At 39.5% G+C, this 14,494-nt stretch overlaps 2 protein-coding genes across 2 annotated transcripts; one reads left to right on the plus strand and one right to left on the minus strand.

Annotated features, from left to right (window-relative positions):
- The first annotated feature begins 397 nt into the window (after positions 1-397).
- Positions 398-11,289, plus strand: oxtra (oxytocin receptor a). The gene is made up of 2 exons (XM_026167970.2): positions 398-2,753; positions 7,687-11,289. Exons 1-2 carry the CDS (start codon positions 1,826-1,828, stop codon positions 7,938-7,940), a joined length of 1,182 nt encoding a protein of 393 aa, XP_026023755.1. The 5' UTR covers positions 398-1,825; the 3' UTR covers positions 7,941-11,289.
- On the minus strand, positions 11,014-13,724 carry cav3 (caveolin 3). The gene is made up of 2 exons (XM_026166409.2): positions 13,430-13,724; positions 11,014-12,095 (listed from the first exon to the last, which is right to left on the minus strand). The coding sequence occupies exons 1-2, from the start codon at positions 13,544-13,546 to the stop codon at positions 11,754-11,756; spliced, it is 459 nt and encodes a 152-aa protein (XP_026022194.1). The 5' UTR covers positions 13,547-13,724; the 3' UTR covers positions 11,014-11,753.
- Between the last annotated feature and the right edge of the window lie 770 nt (positions 13,725-14,494).

Consider the following 14,494-nt stretch of genomic DNA (forward strand, 5'->3'; position numbering starts at 1 on the left):
CTCACACTTATCCCCATGTGTGTGGGGTCATCATTCTGTCTTCCTTTATTATATATACACACATACATATATATATACATGTATGATTATAGAAAGAAGAATAAAAGAAGAAGAATGCTGGTCACATAAGCAAAACCAGTGTTATTCTTGTCCTACTGGACAGTTTAAAGTGACCCTTAGAAAATCAGGAAGACATTTCCAAAACTTAAAGCAGCCGAGTCATGCATCTGGTCTAAGATGCCTTTTGATTCAGGCCAATAAAAAGCATATGCTGAGAGCACCAAGGTGCCTTTAAGAATAGCTCTTTGTCAGGTCTCAGTGCCTCTCCTAAACAGCTTGTGCTTCAGACATTTCATATGCCAGCCAGCATTTCCTCCCATTCATAGCCAGATCAGCTTCAAAGGGCGAAGATGATGTCACAAGACTGAAACTATTACCATTTATGGCGTGCCTTATAAAAATGAATTGCTTTCTTTTTCTTTTTTAAATGTCATTTCATACGTACAATCAACACGTTTCTGATTTTAAGTTATACAAATGTGTTTTATGGTACAATTTTTTTTAAAGTTATTCACCCGTATGTGCCTGCACTCACATTTAGCCTGTGAATGAGCTTGTGTTTATTAAACACATGTTTACTTTTCTAGCTGTTCCAAAATTTGACTCTGGGTGTCTTGACGTCAGGATCCCTTCAGGTCTCCAGCAGAATAAAAACATATTTCACTCTGACTTCCCAGGCGGTTTCGAAATATGAAAACAGCTTAATATATCTTCTATATCAGACTTCAGTTTGGAGCTAGTGTTTTCTTCATAGCTTTCTTGATATTAAATCTGACAACAAACAATCTTCATCAATGAGAAAATCACGTCTTAAAACCCACTTTTATTCCTTGGCTTTTAACCTCAGTGAGACTTAGTTTCTTTTTTAATGCAGTAGTTATTTAATTAATGATTTCACTCTTCTTTTATTTGTTTTTTATTTATATCTCATGTAATTTTATTTTACAGTTCCAATGTACAGCACTTTGTGTCAGCTGTGGTTGTTTTAAAGTGCTTTATAAATAAAGTTGATGATGATGATGATGATGAATGAGGCTGGTTGGTTATAAAATGAGCTCCGTGATTTATTGCAGATCTGGAGGAGAGTTGGTCCTCCGAGCTGCAAACACCATCGACGTTACTACTGAATAGTGCATATAGCCACCTAGTGGTAGTGTTGGTGATGAGTAAGGCTGTTGTCTGTTTTTACTGAACTGGGAATCTTATAATAGGGGCTTATGCTGTAGTGCCGGTCATTCGGATTCTTACCACAGATCATGGTGGAGCTTTCCATTTCTATAGCTTTTCGCCCCTCTCTGTAACATTTTAATTTGCAAGCCTTAATCTTAATTTTGAAAACAGATGAATGTATATTTTCAAGACCACAGCCTCTTAATTGAGAAAGAATGATTTTTGTTTTGGGATGTTACTTTGACCAGTGAGATCCTTATATTTTAGATCCTGTTGTTGGTCGCTACTATTCCCTTCTTCAGCTGACGTTTCTTTTTCAATGGACTTTTTGTGAACTGTTCTATATGATTTAGATAAGTGGAAACATTTGCTTCCCTCTCACACTCATATCCTGCTTTCAGAGGGGGAAATGTATGGGTGATTGAGATTCAAAGAACGAGTTCCTTTCTTTATTATTAAGGAAACATTTTTGAGCAGGGTTATGTCTTGCCACTGGTGAGGACTCACGGAAGACTTAAAGACCCTCCAGGTGACTCTTTCAGCTATTGCATGACTGCACAACCCTGACGCATCTGCGGAGGACGAGACTGCAGCAATGGAAAGTATTTCAAATGAAAGTGACATTTGGCAATTCAATGAATCTTGGAGGAACTCGAGTCTCATTAACGGAACCGGTGGTTTGAATCAGACAAACCCCTTGAAGCGGAATGAAGAAGTGGCGAGGGTGGAGGTGACTGTGCTCGCCTTGGTCCTCTTTCTGGCGCTCGCGGGTAACCTGTGCGTCCTGTTGGCTATCCACACAACCAAACACAGCCAGTCTCGTATGTATTATTTTATGAAACACCTGAGCATCGCCGATCTGGTTGTGGCGATATTTCAAGTTCTCCCTCAACTTATCTGGGACATTACATTTCGGTTCTATGGACCAGACATCTTGTGCCGGTTGGTGAAATACCTGCAGGTCGTTGGGATGTTCGCCTCCACTTATATGTTAGTTTTGATGTCTATAGACAGGTGTTTGGCAATTTGTCAGCCCCTCCGTTCTTTGCACAGGAGAAAAGACCGTTTATATGTCATATTTTCCTGGATCCTGAGTCTGCTCTTCAGTATCCCCCAGATGTTCATCTTTTCCCTGAGGGAGGTTGGCTCGGCCGGGTCAGGGGTGTATGACTGCTGGGGCGACTTCGTGAAACCTTGGGGAGCCAAAGCTTACATCACATGGATCAGCCTTACCATATACATAATTCCAGTGGCCATACTGAGCATTTGTTATGGGTTAATAAGCTTTAAAATATGGCAAAACTTTAAACTGAAAACCAGACGGGAGCAGTGCATAAACCTGACGCCTAAAACCACCAAAAGCAACACACTGGCCCGTGTAAGCAGCGTAAAGCTCATCTCCAAGGCGAAGATCACGACAGTGAAGATGACTTTTGTGATCGTGGTGGCTTACATCGTCTGCTGGACCCCCTTTTTCTCAGTTCAGATGTGGTCTGCGTGGGATCCAGCAGCCCCCCGTGAGGGTAGGATCAATGTTTAAGTTTAATAATATGCCAAGTGCGCGGCAGTGCGCAAAGGATATCGTGCTCCACGCGTCCTTACGCACTTACATTAATTTAAAACATGCTATTCCCATCACTCCTTTACGCACCATCCACACAGTATTTACAAATGACAATAAAATATATTTATTTATTTATTTATTTTTAATCTGTTCCTCGTTAATTTGTGCACCAGAGCTCGAGTTAGTTGAAACAGACTGAGAAAGAAAACACAATTTAAGCCGTGCGTGCTCGGGTGCTTCGTGCCTTACGTTTTATAATGACTCAAAGAAAACCTGGTTCTGTTTTTACTAGAACGGCAAACTGTACAGGTTGGGGTAAAGACTGGGTAGAGGTCTTACGGTGAAACAAACGCAAAGAAAACAAAACGAGGAAAGATGTCTGTGAAGGTTCTCAGTCATCCAGGTCATCGTAGTCAAAAACGAGGAAAGAGTTTCACATAAACGTTTGGAAGCGCAAAGCCAATGTGAGATATTCACGTGATTTTAACAAAATTACCATTAATATCATTACCACTGATGCACCTGGGAGTACGTAATTAAAAGGTTTAAATGTGTATTGCCATCCTGTGACTGGCACATTCTAGGCAGGAAACCAGTGAATTCATTCTACTGTTTTCAGTAATGTTTTCTCATCTCATAATACACGTTTTTGCGGTTAGAAACATCAGGGCAAAGCAGAGTTTTTCAAGTTTCTTTTGAGCCTCCCTGCACTGCAGAGACTGAGTGATTGCTAATCATTAACCAAATTAGTGTGCACCACCACGCGCTCAGCAGCTTTCATTTGCGCCGGTGGGGTACACTGACATTTAGCCACAATGGCCACTAAACAGCCATCTACTGTATTTGGTCTCAGTGTGTATGGATCTGCGGGACTGTGTCCACACCCACTCAACATCATAAGCTTTAACGAGTCACAATACATTTGCACATCTGAGCGACATTCTTTAAGCAGAAAAGATTAAAAGCACATATCTATCACCTTGGTGATTAAGGAAATTAAATTTCAGCCATTAACCCGAGAGAGTTGCAAAATAATGTGCTTGCATCTCATTGTGAGTAAAAATAAACAGCCAAAGGGCATTGCAAAATCTGTTTGTTTGTTTTTTGTCACTAAATCATGTGTTCTTTAGTGACCATGAAAAATGTGTCCTTTTCCACACAGCACAATAAGATAAAAGAAACTGTCATGATGCCCCCCTTAGTAAATGGGACACATTCTCTGGTGTTACGGTTCTTTCTGTTCTTCTGCTTCTGTGGGTTTGCATTAAAGGGTTCGGCTGACCGGAACTTCCTTAAGCTTCATTGTTCACACCAGATGTTTATACTTACACTTAAGTTTTAAAATAAGAGGCTTATTGCTCGATAGTTTGCTGAAAAGGCTAATTGGTGTAAGGGCACCGTAGTCAGCGTCAGAGAAGCGAGAAAAGAGTGCTTGATCCTGTGAATGGAAAATGAAGTGATTCATTTATTTTCTTTTGCAGAAGGCTCCATCAGTACAGGTTGATGATTGAAAGTGAACAGCACTCAGAAAGGGCAGAACTGGCAGTGACACACGCCAGTGTTCATGCACAAAAGGCAGACAGGAATGCCATCCATGTGTGCGTGTGCAGATACACTTTTCCTTTAAGTCATAATAAAAAATTTTTACGTTAACCCAGACCAGACTGCTTAAGAAACAACAGGAAGAGTCAGTTCATTTAATATATGTTTTAAAAAGAATCAGCAAATGGTTGTCAGTTTTCAAATGGTTTAATCATTAATTTCTTTAATCTAATATTTGGTTGGGATACAAGGAGATGACAGATTGTGCTTTGTATTACACTGGACGATTAGTAAGGATCATACAATGGATTAGACTTCCCTAAGTTTCTTGTAGATGTTTCACGTCTCATTTGAGAAGCTTCTTCAGTTCTAAGACCAAATTATGGAGAGTCCCAGGTATTTAAGCCCTAGTGGGAGTGTCCCTTAAGAGGGTCGTTGAATCATTTGCCTCATCACATGAGCCAACAACATTGTCATGCCTTATGAAGCAGGTTTATCAAGAGAAACTCAGGAGAATCTTCTCCAAACACAACATCCCAGTGCACTTCCGATCCAGCCACACACTCAGACAAAACTGGCTCATCCCAAGGACAAAACTCCCAAACAAGCTAAACAATGTAGTGGATTCTGTGCAGTGCAGCGTGGAGTGCTCAGACCTCTACATTAGAGAAACCAAACAGCCTCTCCATAAATGCATGGCACGACATAGAAGAGCCACCTCAACAGGACAAGACTCAGCTGTACATCTGTATCTAAAGGACAAAGGTCACTCTTTCAAGGATGCTATTTTTCACATTTTGGACAGAGATGGTTTGAAAGAGGAGTAAAAGAAGCCATTTATGTCCACTGTGAACGACTATCTTTGAACAGAGGGGATGTCTTATTAAGGAACAACTCCGACTAAGGCTTAAAATTTGGGACTCTCCACCATTTGGTCTTGTAACTGAAGAAGCTTCTCAGATGAGAGGTGAAACGTGTTCAAGAAACTTGACGAAATCCAGTCGCTTTTCTTTCCAAGCTCCTTAGACTACGTTCAGCAAAGCAGCTCCAGTGCAGACAGCACAGTGATATCCATCTTCTCTCGCTTAGCTTGCAAAGAAACCAAAGTATTCCCTTGCTGTCATTTGAACAAAGCATTTGTATGCTGTATATGGTTGTGCAGCATACACACATTTAGTGTATGAATATGTCCTCAAAGCTAGTCAGTCTTTTTCCAAATTCCTCCCAAACTACTGAGATGTCAGCGTTATTATTCATGTTAAGGAGACAGGACCTTTCACAGATGAGAATTTGACCATTTTTAGCACCTGGTTAGGCTTATCAAGGCTATTTCTGGAAATGTCATAGGATACTAAAATGTCCCATTCCTCTCAGGTTTGCTAGAAGGACATCAGCAGCATCTGTGATTTCACATTTAACAGCCAGACAGATTTCATTATGTAGAGGACAAAAACAGAAGAAGGTTAAAGCCTGAGTCAGACACTCACAGAATCACCCCACCCCCCCCAAAAAAACCAGAAAGAAAATTTAACACAAACATCTCCCCACTGAGCCTGCTGCCCTCAGACACCGGCTCACACTCTATATACTATTGATTAAGAGCTTGAGGAACACAAAGCCCCATTGTTCAATCTCCAAGTGTTACACTTTTTAAAGGACAAGATGTGAAGAGAAAAATGCAATTTACTCATAAATATCACATATTGTAATAATCAAAATGAGATTACTGCTGATGTTTGTTTGCCCACAGGAAAAAAGACTCAGCATTAGGTCATCTCAGTAATGAATTGCTGAGAAGGCTATTATCAGTTGTGGCAGCCAGACAGATGTACCACCCAGGAGATGATGCTTCTTATTCTTTTCATTTGCTGAGTGATTTATTATTTCCTTGTGAAAGACACCAGGAGCTAATTTATTAAAGCCTTTTTGGGAGTAGTTCCTGATATTATTCAGCATCAGTGCAGGCCGTGCTCTCACTGCTCTGATAATAAATGTCTGAAAACTGCTCCAGCTGATATTATGCTCTGGCTGTTTCACACACTATTGCTCAAATCGTAACATCCATGACCCTCTAAAAGGAGTTCTTTGAGTCATAAATCCAGCCCTTAATGGCTACCTTTAATCATGCATGTGACTTTCACACCCTTCCAAAGAGCATTTACATTGATTTTTTTCTTTCTTTCAAGCTTAGAAATTGTCATTAAAGACAACATGAAAATGGGAGGAGCATAAACACACTGAAGAAAAGATCAGCAATCAGTGAGATAAGGTTAAATACAGGGTGTAAAGTAATTATATATATTCCATACATTTGTTAAATGTCATGTGAAAGGTGTAAACTTCATTTTGCACGCTTCTGCAGATTACTTAGTGTAAGGTATCATAATGACACTGCAGGGGAGCCATTTTCACTTCTCTTATTCTAACTGTTCCTCTTTGCAGGAATTCCCTTTGTTTCAGAAAGTCATCACTTTTCTTCTTTAAATAATTCACCATTTCAATTCTTTGTGTTGTATATTCCCCCTTCTCACTCTGCCAGCATCCTGAAACAGGAGCTGTTTTCAGCAGGAATGCATCTCCAGGAATATGTTAAATGTGTCGGCACAAGCAATTTTATTTTTATTTTTTAAAGGAAGCCAAGCAAAAATTACAGATGACTGCAGGTTGGTTTAGTCTGTGGCTGTCATCATATCAAATTTTTTACCCCATCATTAACTTTATTATAAAAAAAAGTATCTTTCAGTTTGTAAGTTTGTTTGTTTGTTTTAGCAAATGAATTAAACTCATAATATGATGATATGAAGGAAAATGCACAAAAGATTTCAAGAAGAAAAAATGCAGATATTTCAATATTATCAACACATCCTCACCTCCAGCTGACTGTCCCCCCTGAGTCTTGTTCTGTTGATTTCTTCTTGTTGAAAGGGAGTTTTTCCTTCCCACTGTCGCCACGTACTTGCTCATAGTGTCTGATTGTTGTGCTTTTTTCTCTATTATTGCAGGGGCTTTATCTTACGATATAAAGTGCCTTGAAGTGATTGTTTTTGTGATTTGTCACACTATAAAAAGAATAGAATAGAATTGAACATGATATCAATATTTATTTTAAATATCACACAGTTATGGTCAATATCAGTGTAACACGGTACCTCATAGGCTTTTGTGAGACATGAAAATATCCACTGTGAAAAAACTCTACTGGGATAAAGACAGCTGTACCGCACTGTCAGCCAGTCAACAGCATCTTATTTGCTAGAATACAAAATTTCACAGAGTAAACAAGCTGCCTTTCAGTCCAGACTTGGCATAAATCTTTCATCTTTGTAACTTTTCTCTCTCCCCACACGCAGCCATGCCCTTCATTATCTCCATGCTGCTGGCCAGCCTCAACAGCTGCTGCAACCCCTGGATCTATATGTGCTTTGCCGGGCATCTGTTCCAGGATCTTAGGCAGAATCTTCTTTGCTGTTCCACCCGCTACCTCAAGTCATCCCAGTGCCACTGTGAGCGTGACTTTAACTCCAGTCACAAGAGCAACTCTTCAACCTTTGCCATTAAGAGCACTAGCAGTCAGAGGAGCATCACACAGACTTCTACCACATAAGCCCCGGGCCCTCCATTCCCCTCCTTGCGCTGTGCCCTCAGCCTTTCACTACGTGCTGTCGACCATAAAATATCCAGCAGTTTGATTTCTTTAATGCCTCCTCACTGATGCTTGATGTTTAGAAGTGGGAAGACAACAAAAGTCTTAATTTTTTTTCTGTTTTATATCAGAGTGAAGTGGGAAAAGAATTGTGATAAAAGGAAATCTTCAGCTGAGTATTCCTAGGGGGTAAAGCGTTGCTCTTTAAAACTCACAGAGAGATAATCACAGACTAAGCTGTATCTTCAGCTGATTTTTTGTTGTATTTTCTTCTTACACTTTTCATTTTAGATGTACAGTATATGTTTGCAATGCAGAAAAAGTACAGTCTTTACAAAGCTTCTAAGCGCCGTCAGCCACAGCATGGGTTCAGTTAGTGTCACCAGCAGAGCTTCTGGATCCTACTTGTCATGTTGTGTTATGATGAAATTGTTCTTCTGTTGTAAATACTGCGCACCACATTGTTCATTTTGTCACATTTTCAGTGGACTGCATACCTGTAAAACATGTAAAATGTTACTTGAGTTCTTGTTAGATGTGAGATGCCTGTCACTGGTAAATATTTTCAAAAAACATATTAAAAAATAAAGAATGAAAGCAACCAAAAATACACTTATGATAAAATTATTTAAACACAGCTGGTTAGTTTTCCTTTCGCCTCCTGAAAGGAGTCTAAAAAGATTCTTGGCATAACATTCAAGTTGGGAACATCCTGTTTCAGCCCCAAAATTCAGTATAGGGTTGAGACCTGACCTGGTTGAGACTTTATACACTAATGAATGACTCATGTTTCTGTCAGATACCTGAAGGCAACAGTTGCTGCATGACATGAAAATAAAACAAGCTGTGACTAAATAACTCTGACGTGTTGACAGTCTGGATTTGTTAATTGCAGCACAATGGTTATCAATACTGGTAGTCAGAAGGGACTTGAATGAAAAGCCAAAACTGTATGATACAATGAATATTATAATTAAATATGAATAAATAATACTGAAAGTACAGCAACATCCCTCAGATGTGTAAAAGGCGAGCTTCATTATTATTCAGCTGCCTTATACTGATCGAGCCAAGCTTTAGATTTAATCTTGAAGAGTCAAAATGATGGATTTGAGTAGGCTAATATTTACCTTGAACACTAATTGGCCACTTTTTCAGGTACAACTGTTCAAATGCTCATTAATGCAAATATTGAATCAATTAATCACATGGCAGCAATTCAATGTATTTAGGCATGTGGATTTGATCAAGACAACCTGCTGGAGTTGGAACCGAGCATCAGGATGAAGAAGAAGATCATACTACTGTAGATGCCACTCCTGTCATCCAAGAACAGGAAATCGAGGCTACAGTTTACACCGACCCACCAAAATTGCACAATGGAAGATTGGAAAAAACATTGTTTGCTCTGATGATTGTGACGGATTCAGATTCCAATCATTTTATTTATCCCCAACTTATTGGGAAATTAAGAGTGTCACGAGTGGCATATAGTGAAACAGAATAAGTGGCTGGTGGTCATTTTGTTGACACTCTCTCCCCCCCAAAAGTTACCCGAGTATTGCTGCCAACCGTATCACTTTATGACCACAGTTATCCATCTGCTGATGACTGCTTCCAGCAGGATAATGCACCATGGCACAAGTTCAACTCATCTCAAACTGGTTTCTTGACCATGACAATGAGTTCACTGTACTCAAATGGCCTCCACAGTCACCAAATCGCAGTGCAGTAGAGCACCTTAGAGATATGATGGAATGAGAGATTTTCATCATGAATGCGCAGCCAGCAAATCTGCAGCAGCTGTGTGATGCTATCATGTCAATGTGGAGCAAAATCTCCAAGGAATGATTCAGCACCTTGCTGAAACTGTGCCACAAACCATTACTGCAGTTCTGAAGGCAAAAAGCAATCTAACATGTACTAGCAAGGTGTACCTAATGCAAAGGCCAATCTTTCTATTAAACAGGTATACATATGTATGGATTCAGTCATTCGTAGCCTTGTTACTGTGCTAATGTTTAAAGCCACTAATGGAACCATTATTATTAAATGACTCATAAATGAGCGGTTATTGACCACATCAATAACTGCTCATTCACAAGTACTTTATGGGTACATTAATTAAAAATAAATATGGAGGCCAATCAGTGTGTGTGATTCTGCTTTTTTAATTTATGTTTCACAAAAGGCAGAAAAAATATGTAAATGAAAAACTTAGAAAATGAGTATTTATATTTTATACTTTACTTGCTAACTGCCCTTTTTTCCAGTGATTCAGCAGCATTAATTTTGTGCTCATGAAACTGAAAATTTGTTTTTGAAAATAAAGCCCTGCATTTCCTTTTAATCTGCTTTCCAGTGGATTCAACCTGACAATTCAGTGTGAGAATTGTAAAAATCTGTGAAAAGGTTTAATCTTGCAGTAAACATATGTTTACTAAAGTCTGTGAGTTTAAAATGTGTGTCTTGGTTATTAAAATGTGTGATGAGAGCTTAACCTAATTAAGTCTTACAAATTAAGAGCATCATTCTAGTAAAATGAAAGTGATTAAAGCCTTTTTGTTTTAATAAAATGTGGTTGCATAACTACATAAGGCATTAAACAGTGTGATAATGTCTTGAAGAGTCTGCTATTTCTCAGTATTATAGTATGTGGACTATACAAAAGTGGTTTATAGCTAAGAAGAAATGAGTGTGGTGACAATGAATTATTGATCGTGGATCTCAGACACAAAAGAAAAGCACATGAAAGATACACAACAGCAACCTCTGGTGGGTCACAGGTCACAGGTCACCTCTTCCAGAAGGACAGTATCAGTGAAACAGATGTTAGGCTCAGATATTTTCTGACGCCTCTCAGAAGGTTTTGAAAAATGCACACAATACACTCAAACTCTGGTGCAACATAGTCAGCAAAACGATTTTCTGTCCAGTTTAAGGTATTTTTGTAATGTTTTTGCTTCTCAGACTGCAGGTCTAAAAAAAAAAGAAAAGAAAAAACCAGAAAAGAAAAACACTGTGAAAAATTAACACAGATCTCACAAAGAAATTTTACTTCACTCCAACATATATGTTTAGAATTGACTAAAATACGCAAATAAGCATTTTTATTATTCACCTCATCACACTTTGAATAGAGGAAGTGTCTGTTCGACACATGTATGCATTTGTAAGTCTTCAAAACGACTACTATGTTTTGTACACTAATCAGAAATTAGGGGGAAATTACATCAGAATACACAAAGAAACCGGATCAGACAAAGATAAATTCTTTCACTCACGTTAAAGTATTAACAATAAGATACATTCATTTAATTCAAGTGAAACAATTCCAGATGCAGGATCATACAGCATCAATTTTAAGATGGCCAAATGCGATTCAATAAAGCAGCAGCATCCTCAGGTTACAGCAGTGTCGTGAAGTTCGTTTCATGTGCAGTGAACCAGTAGACATTGTCCGAGCATTTTGTGTAACAAATAATACATGATGGCGATCGAATCTAGATAGGGCCTTTCTCCAGAAGTGCCAGAGCTGTCGGAGAACCACACTGCCTGCTTCAGCTGTCACAGAACTTCTGCTGGCACAACCCACAGTGGGCATGTCAGGATTCAGATCGATGAGTCAGACACTGGGAGGGTGGGGAACAACATGTCATGTCAAGGTGGAGGAAGAGTATTAGGCAGCAAGCAAGATGCCAAGTCTGGTCTTCTGGTGTATAAAAAGATACTACGCTTCATCCGATCACGCTACAAACACTACTGCAGGAGTTCTTAGACTTCTTTGCGCAGTGCCACGCGAACACTGCTGAAGATCTTGCCCAAGGCTTCAAAGAAGGGATCGCAGAAGGTCTGGATGCAAAGGGAGTAGATGCGGCTCACGCACTGCGACTCAATCAGGCAGCTCTTGATGCAGGGCACCACAGCCCAGATGTGGCAGAAGGAGATGCAGGCAAACAGGAAGCCCCAGAGCAGGGCCACGGGGATACCAAAGACAGCAGACAAAACGCGGTAGCACCAGTATTTGGAAACAGTGAAAGTGGTGTAGCTGAGCTTCCACACCCCATCCAGGCTGTGTGTACCATCAGGCTCTGCAATGACATCCTCAAACTCCACCTAATAAGACATTTTAAAAAGCCATTCATTAATACCGATACACAAGAGAACAACGCTTTCAGAGCAAGCGTCACGCACATGGCAATGACATGCTTAATAATTAGTAATCATATGCCTCAGAAAGCTGCAGTGTTGGCGCATGCAGAGAAAATAACTGTTTGTAGCACTTTGTGCCTTTCAAACAGAGAAAAACTGAGGAGTGTGTTTAATGCAGCATCGTAATAATTCTAAAAGCTTTATTGCAGCACAAACCGAAGATAAACTCGTGTAAAATTCATGAGAGCTATTTTACATTGGTCTGATTTGGTTTTTAGTTTTCTAAAGTGCAGTCTTGGTAGGCTGCTTTTTCAGCTCAGGCTCAGTGATGAAATGTTATTCAAGCTAGAAAGTGATCATGTCCACATCTAAAGCATTTTCTTTGCTTCCAGAACATTGGTTATGATCAATTTGGGAGTAAAAAGGCTGTTTTCCGCAGAGATAGTGGGGTGAGATTATACTTTGAATGAACAAATGAATGAATGAATGCACTGCTGTTCTATATTTTTCTGCATGGTCTGGGCCATTTCAGGCATTAGAGTACTATTAGAGGCATATGTAAAGCAAAAAGCAGTGTAATTTTAGAAAAACCTAACACGCACGTGGTTCATACATAAGCTGTCAAATCCTCTGAAGGATTCTGTGACTAATTGAAGGATAGCGTTTTCATGGATCATAAATCATTTTGGTTTAATGAAAAAGCAAAGAATATGAAGTGTTAGCAAAGAATTGGATTACATTATAAGTGCTAATTCATCAATAAAAGTACTATCTATGCAGGAGTAAATGGATCAGAGATAGCCCTTACAGTTTGATAAATATTTCAGTTATTATGAGTTACTGTTGTATAATTTTCTGAAAACTGACAAAAGCAAGCCTGTAAATCAGTCATGAGCTTACACACTACACACAATCACAATCCTCATTGTTTAAATGTTTACCTTAAGTCAAACAATATATAATCTAAAGTATGGTGGGTTCTGTCCTTACATAAAGGATTTTGTGGTGAACACATGGCAACAATCACAGTATAAACAGTAACTTAAATAACACATCGTGGCACAGTGTATCAGTTTCAGGCTGTCCTGCCCCTTTCCTAAAATAAACTTTGCGTTCTGCACAAGCAACAGGAATAGCTCTTGGTCTATTTTTTTTTTTTTGCCGTTACACTCATATGTTATCACTTCTTTTTTTTCCAGCAACCACTTAAAAAAAATCCACATTTCCATACATGCAAAAGCAGGTGACAGATTCTTAAAGCTGTTAATGGCAGGGTGTCGTGTCCATGCTGCACAAACCTTCACCACGTCCTCGTTGATCTGCTTGGGATCTCTGTTAATTAGATCTATCTCTTTGGTGTGGCTGTCCTTCACAAACTTCTCCTCATTAGTGTTGTACTGGTACTGATCCGCCATGGTCGGGCTGCAGGTCCTGGATGAAGAAAGTGAAGATAAACCTTTAATCAACCTGCGCGCAGCAGCCTCAGTTCGCTTCTGACCTGGTATCACTACTGTGCCGCTCCCGCTGACATGCCAGGGGACAGCTGCTGCAGACGCCCTGGTAAAAATGGAGGCCTGACCCCCCCCACCCCGCACGCACAGAGAAGGTTTACACTCACACACTTGCACACAATGTAATGCACACAGACATAAAAGGAATGTCTTAAAGGAGAACCCAGGGTTGTGTCACATTTCACACAGGGTTGTTGGGCTGACTGGGCCGGGTTTGCACAGAGGCCCCAACTTCCACTCGAAAGTGAGGCAGAAAGTCTCATCCTGTGGCTTTAGTTACTACACACAGTCTTAAGACTGGAGTTAAGTTTAGAGGATTGACTTTAACATGTTTGCACGTCAACAATCAATGATAACAGCACTCTGTTCCATTAATGTAATGGTAATGTAATTAATTAATGTTCACCTTAACACTCAGACTCATCCTCCATGTCCTATTTTTCTCAGCTTAGAATTTGTATTATAAATTATTTGAGGCACTGTATATTCTTTTAGAGGGCTTGTCGGGAAGGTTTTGACACACAACAGAGTGCTCAAATACTAAGGAAAATAGATAACAAAAACAATTTAGCTTTTATATTCTAATCAATATGTTTACTTTCATAATGGTAATCATAACAACAATGTGACTCAGTCATTACTTTCCATACGCTGTGGTACAGAGCATGACGAGCCCACACAAATGCATGTCCTTAGCCTTCTCGTATACTTCTGATTTAGTCACAGCGAATACATAAAATTCAATAGTCCCCAAAATAAAACAGGCTTCAGTCTTTCCTAAGCTCTGCAGTTGTTGCTATCAGTCATAGCTTTCTATATCAGTATATTCCCTAAACAAACTCATACACTATT

Source organism: Astatotilapia calliptera, chromosome 5, assembly GCF_964374335.1.
Source record: "Astatotilapia calliptera chromosome 5, fAstCal68.1, whole genome shotgun sequence".
NCBI classification, from domain to species: domain Eukaryota; kingdom Metazoa; phylum Chordata; class Actinopteri; order Cichliformes; family Cichlidae; genus Astatotilapia; species Astatotilapia calliptera.